A 23,124-nucleotide genomic window follows, 5' to 3' on the forward strand; every position below is an offset into this window, starting at 1 on the left:
AACATTATTTTTTGAAATGTAACGATTAATCAATTAACTTTGGAAACAGCGGTAATTAAGCTCAGATGTAGTACTGTTAATTACATTTAACGTGGTCTGGTTGGCCTTCAGCCTCAGGGTGCCTTGGCTACAAGCTGGTCATTTCACAAGCCACAGACAAAATGGTGCCTATGAGGAGGAAGGCAGGGCCCCACAATCTGAGCAGCTGGCCAGTCCCAGCCATTTTTCTCCGGGTAGTTGCCCTTCAGTTTTCCATTTCTGGGTTAATTTGTGGTGTCCCTAATCACATGAGACCCTCATCTGCAGATCTGGTGGGTGCTTCTTACAGAGATTATTGCTGTGTCCTAAGCTTTGCGTACCGCAATTTGTCCCCCCGCCATAGTACAGAGGATGTAGCCCTGTTGACCTCAATTATCTAGGTTTGGTGGCAGCAATATATATTTTGCTGTTGTGTAGAAGCTACACCCAGGAATGATACCCCACGTAAATTTAGTCCAGTGATCTGGGCAAATGGGGACCTTTAGGGGCAGATTTACAAGCCCCTTGCGCCTCTTTTACGCCGCCGTTGCGTCACTTTTGTGACGCAGCGGCGTCGTGAAAGATGCGCCATGGTGCAGGGTATTTACAACGTGACGCATCTCCCAGATTCGTCACGTTGTAAAGCCCTGCGCCAGAAGGAGGCGTTCCATTGCAGGGGTGGGCCTTCCGGCGCAGGAACACCTCCCAAAAGTGGCTAAGTGAAATCTACAAGATTTCACTCAGTCACTTTTGGTCCCATGCTGCGTCAAAACCCTGCGCCTGCTCGAAGCAGGCGTAAGGATTGACGCAGCATTGTGGAGATGGGGCGACGCAACTCCAGCAATGTGCCGATTTTACGGCACAGATGCGTGATGCATCTGTGCCGTTTTTGCCCCCTGGGGCGCCGCATTATAAATGCGGCGCATCCAGGGTGGCGGAGCTGCGGCGCACAATAACTGGCGCATCCCTGCTGATACGCAGGGATGCGCCAGTTATTGTAGATCTGCCCCTTAGTGCTTATTATTTCTGAATGATTTAGGAAGACAGCAGGATGTCAGCTTGAGTGCGATGACGGTCAGTGCACCTGTCATTAAGGTGATGTTCCGATGATCGCGCGCATCTTCTCAGCGAAAATAGTAAGATGGAGAACGGCTGCTCCACTCGGAGAAACAAGATGGGCAGCCCTGTCTCAGCACTTCTGCTTCCTCTCTGCTTCCTTTGACTTTCAGCCCTATTTCAGGGGCGTACAGTCGATTTCCTACCAGAGCAGCATCAGGCGATTTTTATCTGCCTCGAGTCATCTATGCACAAACCCCACAGTGTAATCTTGTGGCAGGGTAAGGCTGCCCTTTCCAGAAGCCCCTCTGAGCAGTGGAAGTGCCACAAACTGATTGGAAATAAACACTGAGCATGCCCTGTACTAGCTGAGAGCGGACTGCTCCCCAGCGGCCAAGGATAATGGAGGCAATATTATGGAATATCAGCACAAACTCAGACCGTAGAAGAAAAGGTCAGCACACAGCTCCTGACCTTGTAGCTGCACGCGGACTTTTCCTCATGGCTACAACTAAACCATTGGCCCCCTGAAGCTCTGATCACCTGCCAGATGCTGACAGTACCTGTATGGAAACCTCCACCCATAGTGGCGTAACAAAACTCGAGGGAGGCCCCCTGCAAAGCATGAAGGGGGCCCTCTCCGACCACACTCAGGAGCTCTCCAACCAGGGTACTGGGCTGAGAGTGCCCCCTGCACCACAGGGGCCTTTGTTACGCCACTGTCCACCCAGCCCAAGAAGTCTGTGGATACAGAGGCGGGTAGGGGTATTGGGAAAGTAGCCCTCTCCACCACTCTCCAAAGACCCATGGTGCTTCGCCCACAAAACTACCATCGGCAAGTACAGGTGAACTGAGTGATGGCTCAGAATGGCAAGAACACCTCCTCCCTGTATTAACAATTGTATCGAGATTTTGTCCAAATTAGGGCCATATTTACTAAAAAATGTCAGAGCATGGAATAATGCCAGATTTGGGAGCGCCGCACTCTGATATTTTCAAACTGCAGGGATGCGCCATATTCACAATAATACGGTGCACCTTGTGTTTCCCCTAGCACTGGCGCTGAAGTTAGCTGCCTAGCACCAACACAGGCATCCTTGAACCATAGGGCAAGGGTGCCTGCGTTGCAGGGAAAGATTTTTAATGTTCAGGAAGGTGTCATTTCCTGCACATAATTACATAATGGCGATTTGTAACTTCATAAAAGTTGCAACTCATCATTATTTAATGATTGCATGTGTGCAGGAAGGTACAACCTCCTGCACATGAATAATCATGCAGCACACATCGAAAATGCAAAAACGAGGAAAAATAAAAGCATTTCTCCTCGTGTGCCTTTCTAACGCTTACTCTTGAATGGCATTAGTTTTCGGCGCTGCCACAGATTTACACCTCCTTGTAAATCTGGGGCAGAGTAAAAAAGCAATGGATGTTGCGGTGGAATGCCCACAGCAACACCCATTACACACACCTTTGCCGCAGAGGGCTGGGGCAGAAAGGGGCATATTTCCAAGGTGGCGTTAAGCCACTCTAAGGGGCAGATTTATGTTGGACTTGTGCCACGTTTGCGTCACGCAACGGTGGCGTAAACGTGGTGCATCCCTGCGACCTATTTACAACGTGACACATCTAGGCAGATGCGTCACGTTGTAAAGCCCTGCGCCACATGTGGGTGTTCCGGCACAGGGTGAGCGTTCCGGGGCAGGTGCGCCTCGCAAAAGTGGCTGAGTGAAATCTACAAGATTTCACTCAGTCACTTTTAGGCCAATGCTGGGTCAAAACCCTGCGCCTGCTTGAAGCAGGCGTAAGGCTTGACGCAGCATTGGACTGATAGGGCACCCCCAAGCCTTGCTGGAGCTGTGTCGCGCTTGCAACGCAACTCCAACAATGTGTCACCTTACGGCACAGATGCGTCACGCATCTGTGCCGTTTTTGCCCCATGGTGCGCCGCATTGTAAATGCGGCGCACCATGGGTGGCGGAGCTGCGACGCACAATAACTGGTGCATCCCTGGGGATGCGCCAGTTATTGTAAATCTGCCCCTAAGTGGCTTAGCAACACCTTGTAAATATTGAAAATGGCGCTATGCCACTAGAGCATAAAAAAAAGTGACACACTAGTGGTGATAGGGGCTTGTAAATATACCAGTTGGTGTGTCCCTTGGTTGCTTCTATGCCATAACAAACAAACCACCACCTAGTGTGACCTCGAGTCCACCACTAGCCTTAATGTGCATAGGTGCCCCCAAGAAGTGTCTCCCAGCCACGTTTGGAGTTCCAGGTAGCTTAGAGACTGTCTGCATGACCCTACTGTGTGCCTTTGGGTTTCAAGCAGTGATTGCTCTGGAGGGTCAGGCCGCTTCTTGCCCCACAGGAGTTTTCATTATACCTACGAAGTTGGGCTAAGTTAGGGAAGTACGCCATCATAAAGTTGGCAGTGCCCAATGCTCTATTGACATTGTGAAAACTCCAAACAGCCTCTCATATGACCATTCCCTGCAGCTGGATACCCCCAAAGCATGAGATCGCCTCAGTGTGCAACTCTTTCCGCCTCATCAAGAGATGTTGGAAGCGGCCACGGGAAAGACAGTGAGGAAATGATCTGTGTGAGAATCTGGATGGTTCATGGTGTATTTGGTGTTGGGGCAGGCCAGCAGTTTGATTCCTGCAGTAGTCTGCTGTATTGGGGGTGCACAGATCATGTGGTCTTTGCTTTGTGGGGGAGTGGAGGGTCCAACTGAGGTTCTCGACTAGAGGTGGAGGGCACCTCACAGCTGTGTCAGACGGTGAGGTATGGATCGAAGAGGCAGGGTCCTCGGGTCTGTACCGCGCAGGCAGGAAGGTTTATTGTAGTGGACAGGACGCCTGCTAACCCATGCCAGCCCCCCGTTTAAATGAGAGGTCCATCGCTATGGTAAGAACATTTCCTGCTACCTCAAAGGGTCACTAAAGCTGCCACTTTTTTCCTTTTCCTTAGAATTGTGAGCTCCACGCTTTGTTTAGCATGCAAATAAATGAAGAGACTCTGCACAGTTGTAAGTTCTGCACTCTGCACCGTCACTCACCCAGACCCATGAAACTACTAAGTTGTCCTCATGTCACTGAAGAGTCGTAGGAGAACCCTGCCACTGTCCTGAGCCAGCTCCCTGTGGTCTCTGAGGCCTGTAATTGAAAGGACACATGCCTTTGTAACCTGCCAAGTCTGTCTTTCTGTGGGTGTTCCCACGCAGCACCCATTGCTTTTTTACACTGCTACAGATTTACAAGGATCTGCAAATCTAAGGCAGTGCCAAAAACATGCTCCTTCCCAGGGGATGCGTAAGAGTGTCCCAATAAGGAGAAATACTTTTATTTCTCCTCGTTTTTTGCTCTTTCTATGTGTGCTGCAAAATGCATCACACAGCCTCTAGTTGTTCCTGAGAGATGAACTTGGTGCACCAACAAGATAACTCTTCTCTAAATCCACAGTAGATTTCCGCAAGTCATCCCAATCTCTTTTTCTCTCTGCATTTCAGCTGTGTCCGACCTGTGTGCCACTGGAGACCACGACTGCCAGCAGATCTGCGTCAGCACCCCTGGGTCCTACACCTGCGCCTGCAAGGATGGCTTCACGCTCAATGAAGATGGCAAGACCTGCAATGGTGAGTGATCATAAGAGGGCCTCATCACTTCACTCAGTAGCATTCCTGAAAAAGATGACATTCACTCCCTCTTCAAGGTGATCATGGTAATTCAAACCTTGTTAGAGGTGTTGGGGAAAGGAGGGCAGGGTTATCTGAACATGTTGTTGTGGAGCATAGGCCCATGTCTGCACTAAACAAGAGTAAGGATGAGTACAGTTATCACAGCTTGTCTCTCTAAGGTACCAAAAGGTGAGGAAAAACCTTTATGACAATGGCAAAGTGAAAATGTCACTTTAAATGTACACTTTAAAAAAACAACAGAATTTGAAGCAGGTATAATATCTTAGCAACCGCTCAATGGATGTATCTGTGAGCCAGCTGCAGGTCACAAGTTTGAATGTTAGGTCTTGGTCAGCCGCGGCCGGTGCCAGTAAGATTGGTGGTGTCCGGTTGGGGCGGGGGAAGGGGGATTCGACAGACGACCACGAGGGAGCATTAAATAAATAAATAATTTTCCCTCGTCTGTCGAAATCTCCCCAGCCCCACCACTCCACAGCTCTTACCTGCATGGGTCGCGGATGGTCATGGACAGCCTTTTTTCCTTGACACGTTGATAAACTAACTACTGTTTAACTGAGTAGCAGTAGCACATATTATTCACAGTGCTAAAAATGGTAGAAACCTAAAGTGGTAAGCGTTACATGAAAAACTAATTTATTTTTTTTTTAAATATTTTGTTTTGGAAATATTTACTTCTTGGCAAAAAGAGAGGCTTTTTTCTTTCACAGTGAAATGCTAAATCGTAAGCATATTATGCAACAACTGCAATTGCAAATAATGAAAAACTGCTACGTATTTTATAATTTCTAAAACAAGAATTCTGATCAATACGTCTAATTGCACATGTCTCTATTCCCCATGAGCCAGAATGGGCAGTTTGATTATTACATCTTATAATCCTAACTGACTCAGGGAACTAGGTAGAAATTCGAGTTTAGTATGCCTGAACCCAGAATGATAAAATGCATCTTTTAGTGAAGTAGTTTTTAACATTCTGTGTTTGAAAATACCACTTTTAGAAAGTAGATATTTTCTTGTGTACCTATCCAAGCCTGCCTTCAGAGAACAAAGAGAAACTGTGTATAAAAGAGGCCACCCAAACCCCATAACTTTAGATCACTTTGGACAACAAGAAAAAACCTTTGCTGAGGAGTGGAACCAGAGAGACTGAGGAGAGACTATTCCTAAGCTGAAGTGCTGCTTGGGGCATTGGCCTGCAGTGGTTGCCTGATAGTTTCTTGTCTAACTATCCAAGCCTGCCTCTGCTAGGTTGTGTATTACTTGTCTGTAGTTTGAGTGACAGGGGCTGGGGGATCCCAGTAGACAGGGTGAGTCAGCACAGTGCTGTATAGAAAGATCTGCATCTAGATGGGAGGGAGGAGTTGCACCTGGGACCTGAATAGGGCTGTGCCTTCCCTCCACAATGCTAGCTCTACCTCCTGTGGTGTGTCTGATGTCTCTGCCCTGTACTGTGAAAGGAAAGAAGGAGTCATGTAAACAGAGTGCTCCAGGACTGACCAGAACTGGTTTGGACTAGACAAAGGCCTCTCTGCCTTCAGAGAACAAAGAGAAACTGTGTATAAAAGAGGTGACCCAAACCTCAGAACTTTAGATCACTTTGGACAACAAGAAAAAACCTTTGCTGTGGAGTGGAACCAGAGAGACTGAGGAGAGACTATCCCTAAGCTGAAGTGCTGCTTGTGGTATTGGCCTGCAGTGGTTGCCTGACTGCCAAAGAAAGGAGAGAGGAACTCTGTTTACTTTATTTCAACTTGTAAGGATCTCCAAGGTCTTGAGAAAAGAGCGTACCTCCTGCTGAAGTCTCGGGGTCAACAGACTTCACCCACCAGCTCCCCAAGAGTTCTTTGGAAGTGCCTGCAGTTGTGCTGAGGAACTGAGTGTCGCAAGGAGCTGAAAGCGCGACTCAAAAACAGGAAGCATGTCACCGAACTGCCTCTGCCACGTCACAACATGAAGCTCCTCGCATCGCAGGAGAAGAGGATAGACGTTGCATCAGACGCTGCCGCATCACTGGGAAACATGTTGCAGAAGAATCGTTGAGTCAACGCAGGGCCACCGAAGCGCCTCGCATTGCCAGGGGAGAGGATCGACGTCGCAGCAGATGCTGCTGCATCACTGGGAAGCGTGTCGCAGGGCCTGTCGCAGCTCATCACCGGAAACGAGGATCGATGTCGCATCTCTGGGAAGCGTGTCGCAGGGCCTGGCGCGGTTCATTGCCAGAGAAGAGGATCGACATTGCAGCAGCCGCCGCCGCATCATCGGGAAGAGTGTTGCAGGGCCTGTCATGGCTCGCATTGTTGTGGAAGCAACTTGCATGGACAGGGGAGAGGATCGATGTCGCAGCATCACTGGGAAGCGTGTCGCAGGGCTGTCGCTGCTCGCATTGTGTGAAGCACCTCGTATCGCCGGAGAAGAGGATCGACTTCACAGCAGACGCCGCCGCATTACCGGGAAGCATTTTGCATCAAGAAGAAACCACCATCTTTGTTTATTTGCACCAGATCTTAAACGCATCACCGTACTTGCAACACTTTTGTTGTCTTTCGTTACGCATCTTAAGGGACATTGAACTATTAACATTTACCATCTCAAGAGAACTAGGCTAATTCTAACATTTTAAGTACAGTATAGTGGATTTTTGTTGTTTATGTTCTTTTGTTAAATCTATGTAAAATATACTTAATTTTTATATACAACTTGTGTGGTGTCCATCTATAGTGTTGTCACTTGATTGCTGTATGTGTTCACAAATGCTTTACACACTGCCTCTGAGATAAGCCTGTCTGTTCATGCCTAGCTACCAAGGGGGTGAGCAGGGGTTATTTAAGGAGTGTACCCCCCTTAACCTGACTAGAGGCAAGGGTCCCTATTTGTCATAAGTACCTACCTGTGCCTACTAGAGATGCCCAAATCTAACAACTACCCAGTCCCAGAGCCATAGAAACAATCCCAACCCCGACCCTAAACACTACCTTTACCCCCCTGAGCCTTAAACACTACCCCAACTCTTGAGCCCGAAACACTACCCGACCTCCCCTGAGCCGTAAAAACTACCCTGAACCCCACCAGGGCCCTAAATACTACCACAAACCCACCTGAGCCCTAAAAACTACCACAACTCTCAAAAACTACCCCAACTCACCTAATGCCGGCTCCAGCCCCACTTACCTCATCACATCCTCTCCCGAACCTTCCTGTTCCTGGGCCCGCCCATCCCAGCATCTAGACCACGCACTGCCTCAACCACACATATGCGTGGTTAAGGCGTATGCATGGTTGAGCTTGTGGAGAAAAAGCACACACAGCTCTGTCTGCATTGTAAAAGCCATTTCCCTCTTGCAAGAAGTCCAGCAGGTGATGTTATTAGTCCCTGTTGCGACGGTGTCCTGCCTCTGAAAATGACAACATAGAGCCACATATAGGCACCATACCTGCATGCTGAAGTAATTTCCTCTTTTTCTCGTGCCCTCAAAATGGATCTTGATCTCTGCTCCTACAAATGTCAGTTTTTACTGAAACACTTTCAGTAAAAAATATTTTGGCAATGCGCAAGGATGTTTCTCCTGAAGATGAGAGGCTTCAAACAATGTTGCTCATGCAGATGTTAATAACTGACCCACAAGATATCTGCTTGTGGTGTCTTGGCACTAAACATGACTCCAAGTCTTGTGACAAACCCTCCTGGTGCATTCCAAATCTGTGGGAGAAGTAAATCAAACTTTACTCTCTGAATGACATCTGCCTGTTAGAGTGTCGCAGTCACATGCTCTGGATATGGTGGATGAAGTTCTACCTGCATTGCTTGAAAACTTACATAATGCCCTCTGCACAAACAGACAAGCTGCAGCTAAGCAGATTCTACGTTCTAGCCTATTCCACTAACTCAGTTGTTTGTGCAATGGGTACCACTGTCATTAACAGTCAACATACTTGAATGCTCTCAAATGGATATTCCGAAGTTGTCCAGATCTCATTGATAAATATGCCCTTTTACGGGGCAAGACTTTTTCTGAATAAAGGCCAATGTAGCTTTGGAGCATTTTAAGGACAGCATGGCTAAGGCTCTCTCCGAGGGATTGCTATCCCACCTACCAATTTGATGACCAGTATATGACGTTTAGATGGTACTCTAGGGGCCTCTTCTTCCACCAGTAGCAGCCGTCACAATAAATCCAGCAACAAACGCACAATTGTCATGGTGTTAAGGACTCGGGGAGCACCTAAGAGCGAGGAGCAGCTTCAGCATCATTTGTCTTCCTGTCAATTCTGCACCTCCAAACTCCTCTAATTTGCCTTTGAGTGAGTATCTGGGACTTGTAGGTGGCCTGTTACAACATTACCTATCCTACAGGCTCTCAACATCCCTCTTACATTTCCACTATTTACATCCAAATATCATCAGACCATTTCAGCATTCTTCCAAGGAAGTGTTGATGTTGCTCACCAATGGGGCTGTTGAGTCTGTAGTTGTGGAAGAACTGCAAATAAGCTTCCTGTCTGATTACTTCCTGGTCCTCAGAAGTAAGGGGGGGGGGGTGAGGCTGATGTTAGACCTCATATTTCTGAACTCGTTCCTCAATAAGTAAATGTTCAAAACCATGATCTTGATGCAAAGTTTATTGCCCTTGGATCATGAGGATTAAATAGTATCCCTGGGCTTGCAGGAACTGCACCCGTTGGCCTCACACAGGCCCCTTGTGTCTTTACAAAAGTCATGTCAGGGGTTGTAAACTATCTATACAAGTTGGTAAAACTTGTATTCCTGTACATCAACAAATGGCTATTGAAGCAAGGCTCACTTCAGGTCCTCTCAGATCAGCTATAGAAGACAATGTTAGTGTTGTCCACCCTGGAGTTTTCCATCAGTGAGAACACGTCTTAACTTCAACATTCACAGAGGTTGCCCTTTAATAGGGCTATCTTTGACATCTCTGCATTGGCGTCAATTCCATCTCTGCAGAAGATCAAGCTGTGATCCTGATGGTTTTGAACAAGAGTTACTGTTCAAGCCCTGGCCCGATGGTTCTGAGGCCTCTAGATCTGTGAGCATATTACATTCGGCTGGTAGCTCATGCTTGGAGGCACACACGGGCCTTCAATGTAACCTGTGTTTGTGGTGGTCTCAACAGTAGGGAAACATTGTCCCAGATGAGGTGGCCCAGGACCCCCAATAGCAGATTCTCAGGTGGAAGGTCATCTAGATGATATGGAAATCAGAGGCATCTGGTCTTTGGTGGAGCAGCACTATCACATACATTTGCTTCAGCTGGATGCTATCTGACTGGCTCTGAAAGACCTTTCAGCCTTTTATCAAGTGCAGGATGATACACGTGCTAACAAATACATGACCTCCATTGGGCATTTAAAGAAGCAGGACAGCTTGGGGTCAGGAGGCTGACGTGCTGACTGGGTCTTCACAGGATCTCCCTAATGGGCAGTCATCCAGTAGGATCTCTCAATATCAGGAAAGATGAGCTCAGCAGGCATCATCTTGCCGACCATAAGTGTCATCCGCATCCAAAAGTGGCATACAGCATCTTTACACAGTTCAGCACTCCCGTGGTAGACCCTTTTACTACTTCTGAAATTACTAAATGCCAAGAATTTTGTGCTCTAGCGTTCTGTGGAACTTCAACCTTTCCAACTCTGCCCCTGACCTCAGGGTGCTGAAGAAACTCATGTGAAATTGAGCATAGCTCCTTCTGACAGTCCCAGACTGGCTTTAGAGGGTCTGGTATTCTGATCTCCTGAATCAATCAATCAATCATAACACTTGTGTAGCGCGCTACTCACCCGGCAGGGTCTCAAGGCACTTGGGGGAAGGGGTCTGCTATTGCTCGAACAGCCAGGTCTTGAGTTGTCTCCTGAAGGCAAGATGGTCCTGGGCCAGCCGAAGATGGATGGGGAGGGAGTTCCATGTCTTGGCCGCCAGGTAGGAGAAGGATCTGCCACCAGCGGTGGCTCTTCGGTTGCGTGGTACAGCGGCGAGGGCGAGGCTTGTCTGAGGCTTGTCTGAGCAGATGTTCCTCACTTTGGCTGCCGCTATGGGAGGATCTGCTGTCTCAACATCAGTGCAGGGGTTTACACCTAAACCTTTAAATCTACTCCTCCATATGTGGAGATTTAGCAGAGCAACAGAGTGGTTTCTATCTTCTGTTAAAACTGGTGGATGTTGTTCTGGCTGCTTGCCACCCCTCCAGCAAATCTACATATTACAGCCATACATTTGTTGACTGTTGTGAGTAGAAACAAGTCGGCAACCAATAGGTGGTACTGTCTGATGTTCAGTTATCTTTATTATTGCTTCAGCAAGTCTGCCCAATATTCACAGACAAGGGCTATTTATTAGCCCTTTCAGTCTTTCTTCATTTGCCTGATCATCTCTCATTATTCAAGTAACCTTGTGTGATGCATTAAAAAAATGCTTTCACACCCTTAAGATCTGTACTCTCTTCAAGTCTCCCCACATCTGTACTCTGAGGCTCTTGACCATGTTACCATCTCATTGACACCTTTTCACGTGGGGCAGTCCATCAGGTTCCTTGTGTTTTTTTTCCACCACATCGATCTAAAGAGGTGGAGATGCTAGGCCATTTAAACCATGGTGTGTTTTTATATTCTATATCGATAAGACTAAGGAGTATCATGTAGAAGGTCAGCCATTTGTTTTTCTGGTACAAAGACTGGAAAAAAGATTCATAGTTGGATCTTATTATGTTTGGTTATCCTCTGCATCTAAGTGGATTATACCAAGGCCTAAAAGGATTCCCCTGAGGACCTTAGAGCTCATTCCTCTAAGGTGAAATCTGCCATTACAGTCCTGGCTTCGAGTGTTCCTGTCTTAGACATCTGCCAGGCAGCTTCATAGCCATCTGTACATACTTTCGCCAGGCACTACTGCATTGATTGTCAAGCCCACTGGGAGGGTCTTTTTGCCTGCTTACCCTGCAGGACTTCCAGGTGAAAGTTCCCAAGCAGTTCCCCTTTTTGGAGAGCGCATTGCATTGGTACTTATTCAGAATATGAAGAAGTTTAGAAGTATCCACCAGAAGGATAAGTAACATATCTTCAGCAACCATCTTTCTTGTTGATGCAGTAACTGCATATACCACGCCTTCCACCTGCTTTTCTGTTCTGCGGAGTGGACTTTCAAATGTAATGAGGTTCAATGTTAGCTGTTGCACTCTGACAGTAAAATCTTAGTCTTGTCAAATACGCCCAATGCCTGAGGAGGTGTAAAAAATAGGAGACAACCTACATCAGTGCTCAGTGGTGGTACCATTATGCAGCTCCATGCCATCGTGTCCAGAAGCAGAGGGGGTCGCAATGTAGACCGATGGCATCACCTGAGTGATTGCAAGACTTTCTGGAACCAAATGGTCACTTGGGAAAATGTCCATGGTGAGGAATCTGTGGTTAGAATATCTACCAGTAAGACTGTTACTGAAAGTAAGTGCATTATTAAGAATGGAAAATATAATTTTATCATTAAAAACCATCCCAATCATCCCAGCATGGCCAGACAATCACTGCCAACATCATCATCAGCTCACATACCTCCTTTCAAAAGGCAAAATATTAAGGCCCAGATTTACTACGTTTTTGTTTTGGGTTTGCATCACTTGTTTGGTGCAGCACCAATGCAAAATCCATTTTGGGATTTACAAAGCCATAAAAACCACAATTTTTGTAGCTTTCTGCTTCCTTGCATTACCTTGTGTCAGTTAGGTGTTACGTGAGTGGAGCATGGGTGTTCCTATTCATTCATCCACGTATTTTGTCGTACACTGATATTTACAAAGACCTGTAAGCATAGGTTTGCACCAAAATGTTGTGCCTACCTCATTATTTCCTCTTTTCGTGTGTGCTGCAGGGATGCCATCTCTTCCCATGGACGTTATTTAGGGGTCGCCAGGTTTTTCAGCTGAGACCCCTGCCGTTAGAGGTGGCAAATTCAGTGCCAGGAACACATTGGCAGCTGGGGCTCCACTCTTTATTTTCTGTACATTTTTTATTACACTAATAGTGAATAAATAACATTTATTATTCACTAATAGTGTAATCAATCTGGAGTACAATAAGCTAGAATATGCCTGTCCATGGCAGCTGAGGTAAGTAAAAAATGCTTTTAAATGTATATTGTGTGCGTGCTTGTGGGTGAGAGTGTGTTTATGTTCGAGAGATTGTATATGTGTGAATTTGTGTGTTTGGGTAAGTATGTGGGTGTGATTGAAAGTGGAAGTCAAAGGGCCTGTGATGTCACTTCCGCTACTCCTGGCATTTCAGTGAATTGACTCCCAAGTCCCTTCCTGCACACAAACAATCCTGCCTACCACGCAAAGAGCCTCAAGTGCACCCGTGCTAGGAGAGATCAGAACTGTGCCATATCTTTGAAAATATGCCGCTGTTCTGCTTTCTCTTACACGCAATGCAGCACAGCAACTTCACTTGAAATCTTAGTAAATATGCCCCTAAATTTAGAACTTTAATGTGAAATGTCTTTATCTGCCCGTTTCCAGATCCCCTTGCCCACCTCTTTCTAGGCATCCTGGTTTATGCTGTCAAACTCCAATGCAGAAAGTATCAGTGAAATCAATCAAATAAAGAAAAGTTGATTAGAAGCATCATATTTTCTGGACAATTCCCTTGTCACTCTTACAAAATACACCTTTTATGACCGTAGCAAGGTCAGGTGGTACCTGGTATGTACAATCAAGTGTCATCCCTGAGGGGTGTGACAAAATGGCAAAAATATGTGTTTAAAACACATTTTTTGCCATTTTGTCACCCCCCCTCAGTGATGATACAAGGGGCGGCCCGCACCCACCGCACCCCCCTTCCTACGCCCCTGTAACCAAGTACGGAACAATAGTGACAAGCTTGCAGCTGATAAATGCAACCCCCTGATGAGCATCCTCTTTACCCAACACCCCAAGTTTAAAATGTGCTTAGAGCAAACAACACAATAACTTTTTAAGATGAAGGATCAATTTTCTCTCTTGTCAGCAGATGTGAAGTTATAATTGTTGTTGTGATAAAAATCTTTCAATATCTAATAATTAGCAATAATTTCCTTTGTTTGTTTTGTGTCTTTGAAGCCTGTGGAGCCAGTGCCACAGACCTTGTCTTCCTTATTGATGGGTCCAAGAGTGTGAGACCTGAGAACTTTGAACTGGTGAAGAAGTTTATCAACCAAATTGTCGACTCGCTGGATGTGGGTGAGAAGAAAGCACACGTTGGCCTCGTCCAGTACTCCAGCTCTGTCAGGACGGAATTCCCTCTGGGGCGCCACAATTCCAAGAAAGATCTGAAATCGGCCGTAAAAAAGATGTCCTACATGGAGAAGGGAACAATGACCGGCATGGCCATCCAGCATCTCATCGATGATAGCTTTTCCATCTCCGGTGGTGGCAGGCCAGGGGTTCCCAAGGTGGGCATTGTCTTCACCGATGGAAGGTCACAAGATTACATCAATGAAGCAGCCAAGAAGGCGAAGGAGCTTGGTATGTTGTTGTTTCGCATTACAATGCAATGGCAAGGTGATCTAGTAACATCCATGTTCCCTTAATGATGCCGCCATTTTGGAAGTGTTTAATTCACCTCTCAATGTATTTGTAAATTTGTTGAGCTTGAGTTTGATTGAGAATGACATTGCTATTACATCTGGTGACATCAGAACCTGAAAGTTAGTTGGTATTTTTAGGATTAAGGACAGGTAATGACACAGCTAAAAAAAGAGCTTGAAAGAGACTTCTCTTCATATGTCGTCCTTGTAAAACTGAGGCCCGCCAGTGGGCTCTGCTGCCTGGATCTAATACCTCTATTGTTACTAAAATGATGTAATTGAAAAGATATCAGGGATCCCTTCGGCTCAATGACTTCTACTCATAGGGGCATATTTACGACGATGTTGCAGAGTGCGACGTTAGCCTCCTTGGCTTAACGCGGCACTCCACCTCTTCGGAAACCAAGGGCTGCACCTTATTTACAAGGATATGGTGCAGTCCTCCCCCTGTGCTTGCGCTAATTTAGCCACCTAGCGCTAACGCAGGCACCCTTGCACAATAGTACAAGGGTGCCTGAGTTGCAGGGGTAGATTGTTTTGTGCAGGGAGGTGTCCCTTCCGGCACATAAACAATCTGAAATAGCGTTTTGTAACTTGACAAACATTATTTTTTTAAAGATTGTTTATGTGCAGGAAGGGACACCTTCCTACTTATTAACAATCAATGGTCTTTTGCCGTTTCTATGTGTGCTGCACAATGCAGCACACATAGAAACAGCAACAATGAGGAGAAAATAAAGATTTCTCCACGTTTCGGCAGGGTAAGACCAGGTTTTCCCTGGTCTTAATTTTGGCGCTGCCCCTTATTTACGCCACCCTTGTAAATATGGGGCAGAATCAAAATCAATGAGTGTTGCGGTGGAATGCCTCCACATCACCCATTGCCCACCCCTTTCACATTAAGTATAGTGTGAAAGGGGGACTTATTTACAAGGCAGCGTTAAGCCACGTTAAGTGGCTTAACGCTGCCTTGTAAATAAGGCAGAGCTCCTATCACCACCACAACATCAGAAAAAGTGACATTGTGATGGCGATAGGTACTTCTAAATATGCCCCCTAGTGTTTGGTCACCTCATCATTGTGTAAAGTTAAAACCTCTGCTCCCGCCTAGTCATGTACTTGAACACAGCTGAGAGCTAAAAAAAAGCGAGTAAAGCTCAGGAGGCTCAAATCTTCTGACTTTGCTGTTAGTTTCTGACTCCCCTAAAGAAGGAGAGAAGTAGAACTAAAGGGATGTCCAATGCCAGGGCTTAATTTGAGATGGTGGTGTCTGGTGCTCGGTACCCGCACTTAATTCTCAACATCGGCACTTATGATAGTTCACCACATGCTGGCACTGTCTGTCTAATTTTAATATGAGCAAACCAACAGTTCTTTATTAATTCATTATACATTACATATGAACAATACCTGATGCCTGGAGTGGTCTGAATTGTCACACTTTTAGGAGTGTGATGTTAGTAGGTGTGTTGGTTCTGTCATTGGCAGCGCTGACAGGGACAACGTGTGGTGCAAGCTGCAAGGCCTCCTGAAAAGGGCTCTGGCACTTGCTTTTTTTTAATTTTTACAAATTAAGCACTGAATGAAGTCTGTTGAGCCAGCCAGCCCATTGTAATCTTAACCACCAATGAATTACTTGTGAGGATGCAGGTTAGTCAGGCAAGCTTTTTTATTAGTAGGTACCTAAACCTGTTCAAAGTCTGAACTGAACATTCAATCAAAAAATATATCTTTATATTAAAAGATCGCAATCTAGTGAATATTTAGTGATTTTTTTTAATAAGTAAAATTAAAGGTTGTAGTTATAGTGACTTTTCACCTACATTGATTTATGAACCCAGTTAACATGGTGCTCTCCAGTAGTTCACATGTGCGGCGGTACAGGTAAGAGCGATGGGGCGGGGCGGGGAAAGTCGGCAGACGATAGGATAGGGATAATAAAATGCATAAATAGTTAAAATCACTTACCTTGCGCTTGCCGCATTGCCGACTCAGCAAAGAGGCGTGCAAAGGTAAGTGGTTGTATTTATTTCTTTTATTTTTCCTACCCTGTCATATGGCGATACCCTCCGCCCTGCTCACCGTCCCACCACTCTAACCTGCACCGGCCTTGCCTGGTAGTTCATATGTTGCCCCATCAAGGAGAGAAGCCATTTCGGAGGTCATACTACATTTTGATTGTAAAGCCTACATTAACAGGTAACCCTATGATTGTGACCGGCCTTTTGACACTACAGGCCTGTCCCCACACCTATTTATGGCCTGAACAGGGTTCACAGATGTTTGGAGAGGCTGAACTATACTTTCTTCCACTCTGCAGGCTACAAGATGTTCGCTGTAGGAGTCGGCAACGCAGTAGAAGAAGAACTGAAGCAAATCGCCTCCGAGCCAGTCGCTGAGCACTCTTTCTACACAGCGGACTTCAAAACCATGAACAAGATTGGACAGAAACTTCAACTGAAGATCTGCAGTAAGTGGCCATGCCATGACTATCTCTTCTGGCTACCAATGTTCTCATGAATAGCAAAATGTTTCCGTCCTCCAGCTGGCCACAGGTGTATTCTTACAGAGCTGCTGCAATTGTAAGGGTTGTGTTACCCACAAATTATTGAGGTCACACTTGGTAGATCCCCCAGCCCTAAAGAGTAACTTTGCCTTTTTCTGAGGAAAATCCAAAACTAGAAGGTGTCTCTCACTCCACTCCTACTGAGTTATGCTTTAGTAGGTGAGTGTGTTAGGAGTCAGGTGAACCTGTATGAGAATCTCTCATTACGAGGTGGTATATGCAGAGCCCCTCCTCTTACTCCTAAATCAGTAAGCAGACACAAAGGGCCTTAGTGTGAGGCCCATTGTAGCACTTTTGCTCCACCGGAATGAATCCGTCATCGTTCTTTAACTCACTTAGCCACCCCAGTTCAGACACAGCTATATGCAAATCAGTCTTGACCCTGTGCCTTATGGGAACAGTCCAGCCCGAACTGCCAAAGCCATGTCTTCCCTGGACCGGAAAGAAGTATCCTGGGAATGGTTATGGGCTAACAGCCCCCATCAACCAGGCTAGCTTGAATCCAGTGGCACAGTGAGCAACGTCTGGGCATACCCTGCCAACTTAGGGCGAACAAAGCAAACACAAGGAAAAGATGGACAGAGCGCTGAAACATTTCAGACACTCACCCCCAGTCACAGATCTGGGTTGAATCCATCATCGTTCTTTAGCTCACTTCACCACCCCAGTTCAGACACAGCTATATGCAAATCAGTCTTGGCCCTGTGCCACATGGGAACAGTCCACCCCGAACTGCCAAGCCATGTCTTGGACTGTTAACAAGCATCCTGGGACCGGTTTCGGCGCTAACAGGCCTCATCAGCCAGGCTAGCTTGAATCCAGTGGTGCACCCATGGAATCTGAAGCATTCACAGATTAATGATATATCGTAAACCTGGGAATGCCTCCGAATCTAACGGCACCCCAGGGGTGGCTTTAGGGAGGCACAACGAGGAGAAATGTTTTCATTTCTCCTAGTTTTTTCCTTTTTCTATGTGTGCTACATTCTGCAGCACACATAGAGAGAGAAAATCACCTGAATTGATTGGTTTTGTGCAGGAAGGTGTCCCTTCCTGCACAAAGTCAAACAGCCCATTGTGCGCCGACACAGGAGAAAAAGACAGGAATATGCGATACAGCATAGATTTGGTGCATTCCTGCCCTTTTGTTTTGACGTAGGGCAGTGTAACAAGATTTCTTGCGGTGCTGCCCTACGCCAAAACCTCATAAAGGAGGCCAAAATGGCCTAGTTTATGGCATTTTGACAGGGCCCAGCCCATCAAGGCACCTTACTGCGCTGCACTACGCCTAAGTGAGAAGGCAGGAATGCACAGTAATCCAGGGCATTTCTTTCCTTTCTGCCTGCGCTGGCGTCATTTTGGCAGCCGAGTGACAAAGTAGGCACCCTTGCACATGTTGCAAAGGTGCCTCATTTGCTTTCAGGATAGTTTTTGTGCAGGAAGGAACATCTTCCTGCACAAAATAATCCTACAAGGCATTTTCTCTTTCTACGTGTGCTGCAGAATAAACCTATTTCTCCTCACTACTCCTTATCTCGGTAGGCATACAGATTTGACTTATCCCTAGGTTTACATCACTTTGTAAATCCTGGGCATCATCAAATTCCATGGCTGTTACATGGGAAAACCCACCTCAACTCCCATGGAACACCTGACGGGTGCAGAGTGAGGTGACGCAGCAATATTACTCTGCGTCGTCTCAATCATGATCTATAAGGCTACTCAAAGCCAAGCAAGGTGGCTTTTTGTGGCTTCATAAATCGTTAGGAGAGCCCTGCGTCAAGCATGTACCATTTTACGTGGTGTAAAAGTGATGCAGGACTCTCATAAATAGGCTGCTTTGTGTCTACCAGTCATGAGCACAAAAATTATTGTAAGTATTATAAACAGCTCAGCAATAATTATAGACATTAGGGCAAATGTTAAATATCCCCCAAACATACTTCGTCACACTCCTTATCCTCTCAGTTTAAAAAACACCTAATTTATAACTAGCCGTATAAAAGCATTGGCTGAACTAGTTCTTCACATTGTGCAAAATCATGTAATGCCTCCCTGGGTACCTTATCAAACCTTTAGCCCTGAAGTTCAAATTCCGTGTTTCAACATCCTGAGGCATAGCTAGCTCTTTTGCCACCTGTGGCGGTTCCTTCATTTGACAGCCGCCCTCCCCACTCCCCCCTTGCTACGCCGCTGTCAACATCCTGTCCAGAAAATGCTCCATGTGCCTTCCCCAAATCTTCACCAAATTTATCAGCGTCGTGCTCTGATATTTTCAAAATGCAGGTATGCGTTGTGTTTACAACAATACGGGCACTAAAATTAGGTGTATAGCGTCAATGCAGGTACCCTTGCACTATAGTGCGAAGGTGCAGGCGTTGCACGGAATGATTGGTTATGTGGTGGAAGGTGTCCCTTCCTGCACATAAACAATCCATAATGACTATTTGCTTCTTCTATGTGTGGTGCATTCTGCAACACATATAGAATTAGCAAATCATCATTATTTCATGATTGTTTATGTGCAGGAGGGGACACCTTCCTGTACATAAACAATCATTAATGGCTTTTCGCTCGTCCTATGTGGGCTGCACAATGCAGCACACATAGAAAAAGCAAAAACGAGAAGAAATAAAAATAACTTCTCCTCCTGTGCCATTCTAATTGCCTGCTCTTGCATGGCATTTGTTTTTGGCGCTGCCATAGATTTACACTCGTCATAAATCTGGGGCAGCCTCAAAAAGCGATGGGTGTTGCAGTGGAACGCCCACGTCAACACCCATTGCACGCCCCTTTGCCCCAGAGGACTGTGGCTGAAAGGGGCATATTTACAAGGTGGCCTTAAGCCAACCTAAGTGGCTTAGCACCACCTTGTAACTATTGAAAATGGCCCTACGCCACCGAAGAGTAAAAAACAAGTGATGCTCTGGTGGCAATAGGGGCTTGTAAATATGCTCCTATGTGTGCACCATAGAATTGACTTTTTCCTTTTCTGTTTTGATAGAATGAATTAAGGAAAATATCAAAATCCATACACACATTTATTAGCTTACAGAAACGAAAGACCCTTCCTTGGCTCTGTTCTTGCACCACATACTGTATTCATTTTACGTGCACTAAGAAAAATCATGTTAGCACTTAATCAGGCCTCTATGTATGTAATGTGGAATAGATATATAAGACTTTCTACATATGTCTGTTGCACCTACTTCGACTGCATATGCCCCTTTCAAAGGAAGGGGAACTTGCTTTGGAGGGCCTGTGTTTTCACAGAAAATCCAGATATAATGGTGATCATCTCTACAAACCAATCCCATCAATGTGAGGCTCAGCCTATGGAGCTGCACAGCTCCCCTTTTACAGCTGCCAGATGAGACAGTTGGCCACAAAACACTAAGCAGCATATTTACCAAAAAGTCACCAAGCGCAGCAAGACACCTTTCTGTGCTGTGTGATAATGAAAGGGCAGGAATGCTCCATATTTAAAAGAATACGGCACATTCCTATCCTTTCCCCTGCGCTGGCGCACACTGGGCTGCCATGGTGAAAGACTGGCATGCAGGATTGTTTTGTGCAGGAAGGGGTGCTTTCCTGTACAACAACAATCCATAGAGGCTTTTTTCTCTCCTCAGAATCCAGCACACATAGAAAGAGGAAAAAACGAGGAGATATTTCTCCTCGTTGTGACTCTCCTGGGGAGGTGTTTTTCTTGGGGCACACTTCCTGGTTTACACCATGCGACTCCCATGGAAATGCCTTCCTGGTGTATATTAATGCAGTTTACGCTGCGTTACATTATTCAAGATTTATGAAGCCATGCAGAGGCATGCAAGGTGGCCTTGCAAGGTTTCATAAATCTATTTTTTGAGTTGCGTAATTTTTGCACCACGTTGTGTGGTGCAAGAGCGACCCACTGGGGCTCGTAAATATGGCCCCAAATTAGTAATCTGCTGCCACCCCATCTGTAAAAGCTTTCTTTCCGACCTCATCTACTCAATGAGTCCCACTTACTATGGTTGTTGGCTTGAAGCCTAAAATATAATATACGGATGCTCGCTGGGATGCCTGTTGGAATGGAGTGTTACAATAACTGGCCAAGCACATTTGCTTAGTGAGATGTCGTATGTTACTGGAAATCAAATTGCCATGGACAGACTAGGATAGATGATTACTCCCAGTCCTAAACTAAATCAATTAAGCATTATATTTTAATAAATATCTGGTGGACAACAGGTGGAAGGGAAGGTCTTTGGAACCCCTTCTGATCAAGCACCATAATCAGTAGGGGGATAAACCATGCCTGGGGATTTCCAATTTTAGTGAAGGCTTTGTATTTTGAGCATAAGATTGAAACAGTAACTGATGTCAGTGAATAAAGTCCACTGAGCTATATCAGGGACCCATAAGGGACCCCAAAACCAGTGATGTGCACCTCACTTTTACCTAGAGTTGTCAGTTAAGAAAGGTTGTGAACAGTTCCTAGATAGATAATCAAGATTGGAGACCGCCAGCTAGGCATAGCCAGATGAAGCAGTTGCTGCCTTGTTTTTGGCATCCCCCAGATTTGATCAGAGCGGTATTTTTTGAAGAACTCTGCGCACTATCCGTAATGGTAAAAACTCTGCACACTCCGTGAGCGAAGCAAAATTTCATGCCCAGGCCTAGCTCTATGGGTGGAATATGTGCATTTCCATGCAACCACCCATAGTTTTTGACACAAAACCCCATCTAATAACAATAGCAGACAGGGGTTTGCACCAAATATAATGTCACTTTGTAGGAGTCATAAAAATGGGAAATACTTATATTTCTCCTAAGTTGGTTCACTCTGCATATGTACTGCACAGTGTAGCACACATCCTAAAAGTTTTAAAGTTCGTCTAAGCATAGTATTTTGTACTGGAAGGGTAACCTTCCAATACAGACCTATGCTAGCCATGATGCAGACAACTTTGCACTATAATGCAAAGATGTGTGTGTGACTCCAGGCAGTCTGATTGTGCGCCAGCACTACAGCGAGCAGGATAGCGCTGTGTCTTAGAAGATATGGCTCTTTTCCGCTCTCTCACTGTCATGCAATGCACCACAGCAACTTTGGCCTTGTGTGATACTTTTGTAAATCTGGGCCTATATTTGCAGCCAAAAGCAGCACATGCCTTGAAAGTTCCTGTGACAAGCATCCTTTTACCATTGTCTAAGGTGGTAAAAAAGAACTGCTCCACTCTTTCAATTCTTAAGACACCAGTCATTCTAAATCTGTGGTACAGACTGAATCTACACTTAGCACACAGTGCTCACTTTGTGTGATAAGGCCTCATGCTTTTATGAAGGCTTACATCTGGGGCAAGAAACGGAAGCAAGGCTCTGGTAGGAGAAAAGCCTGCGTCAAAGTTTTAAACAAGATTTTCGGCATGATAATATAAAATAGGGAGAGCTAGCGTATGGCGCCATCTAGTGGCTTTAGATATGGTAGCTGCCTGAGCATTAAAATAGGACTGCTTGCATTAAAATCTGCAAATAAATGTTGCAGCAGAAACGCCTCCCTATCTTTCTGACACCTCCAACCACAGCGTCAGAAATGCTCCCCCATGTATGTTCAGAACAGTAAACTTTAATTTCTACTGCTGTTAGTCCTGAAAAGGTTTTGCATGTAGAAGAGTGTGCCACTACCTGAATTGTGTTCTGTATGTGTCTGTGCTGATCTGGGACAGGCAGGGTGAGGTGTTTGCATGGTAACCTGTGTTTGCTAGAAGCTTAAGGGCCAGATGTATGACCCACCAATTTGTGAGTCGCAATTAGTGTTGCATTTGCGACTGGTAATTTGCGACTCAGAATTTCCAACTCGCAAATTGGGATGCACAACAGTGTCTGAGACACTGTTTGTGATTCCCAATGAGGTCGCAAATTGCATGTCTCATGCATATTAAGGAGGCTGTCGCAATTTGCGACCCCATTGGGAATGACTGGCACTCCCAGGCATGGTGGCCTGCTGGGGTCAGCAGACCACAATGTCTGGGACTGCTTTTAAATAAAGCAGTTTTTTTTAATGCAGCCCGTTTTCCTTAAAGAAAAATGGGATACATTTAAAAAATAAAAATGAAACTTTTTTGTTTCATTTTTTAAGGGCAGGCAGTGGTCCCTGGGACCACTGCCTGCCCTTAAAAATATTTTTAGAGCCACTCACAAAGGGGTTTGCAAGTGGTTTACTACCCTTCTG

General features: G+C 45.8%; 1 protein-coding gene across 1 annotated transcript in view; it reads left to right on the top strand.

Annotated features, from left to right (window-relative positions):
* Positions 1-23,124, top strand: part of MATN1 (matrilin 1) — a 92,269-nt gene that overhangs the window by 59,848 nt on the left and 9,297 nt on the right. The window contains exons 4-6 of the mRNA XM_086957510.1: positions 4,589-4,714; positions 13,876-14,280; positions 16,663-16,812. Coding sequence (XP_086813636.1) covers positions 4,589-4,714; positions 13,876-14,280; positions 16,663-16,812 — 681 coding nt within the window. The remainder of the gene's footprint in view (positions 1-4,588; positions 4,715-13,875; positions 14,281-16,662; positions 16,813-23,124) is intronic.

Source organism: Lissotriton vulgaris, chromosome 2_1, assembly GCF_964263255.1.
Source record: "Lissotriton vulgaris chromosome 2_1, aLisVul1.2, whole genome shotgun sequence".
Lineage (NCBI taxonomy): Eukaryota > Metazoa > Chordata > Amphibia > Caudata > Salamandridae > Lissotriton > Lissotriton vulgaris.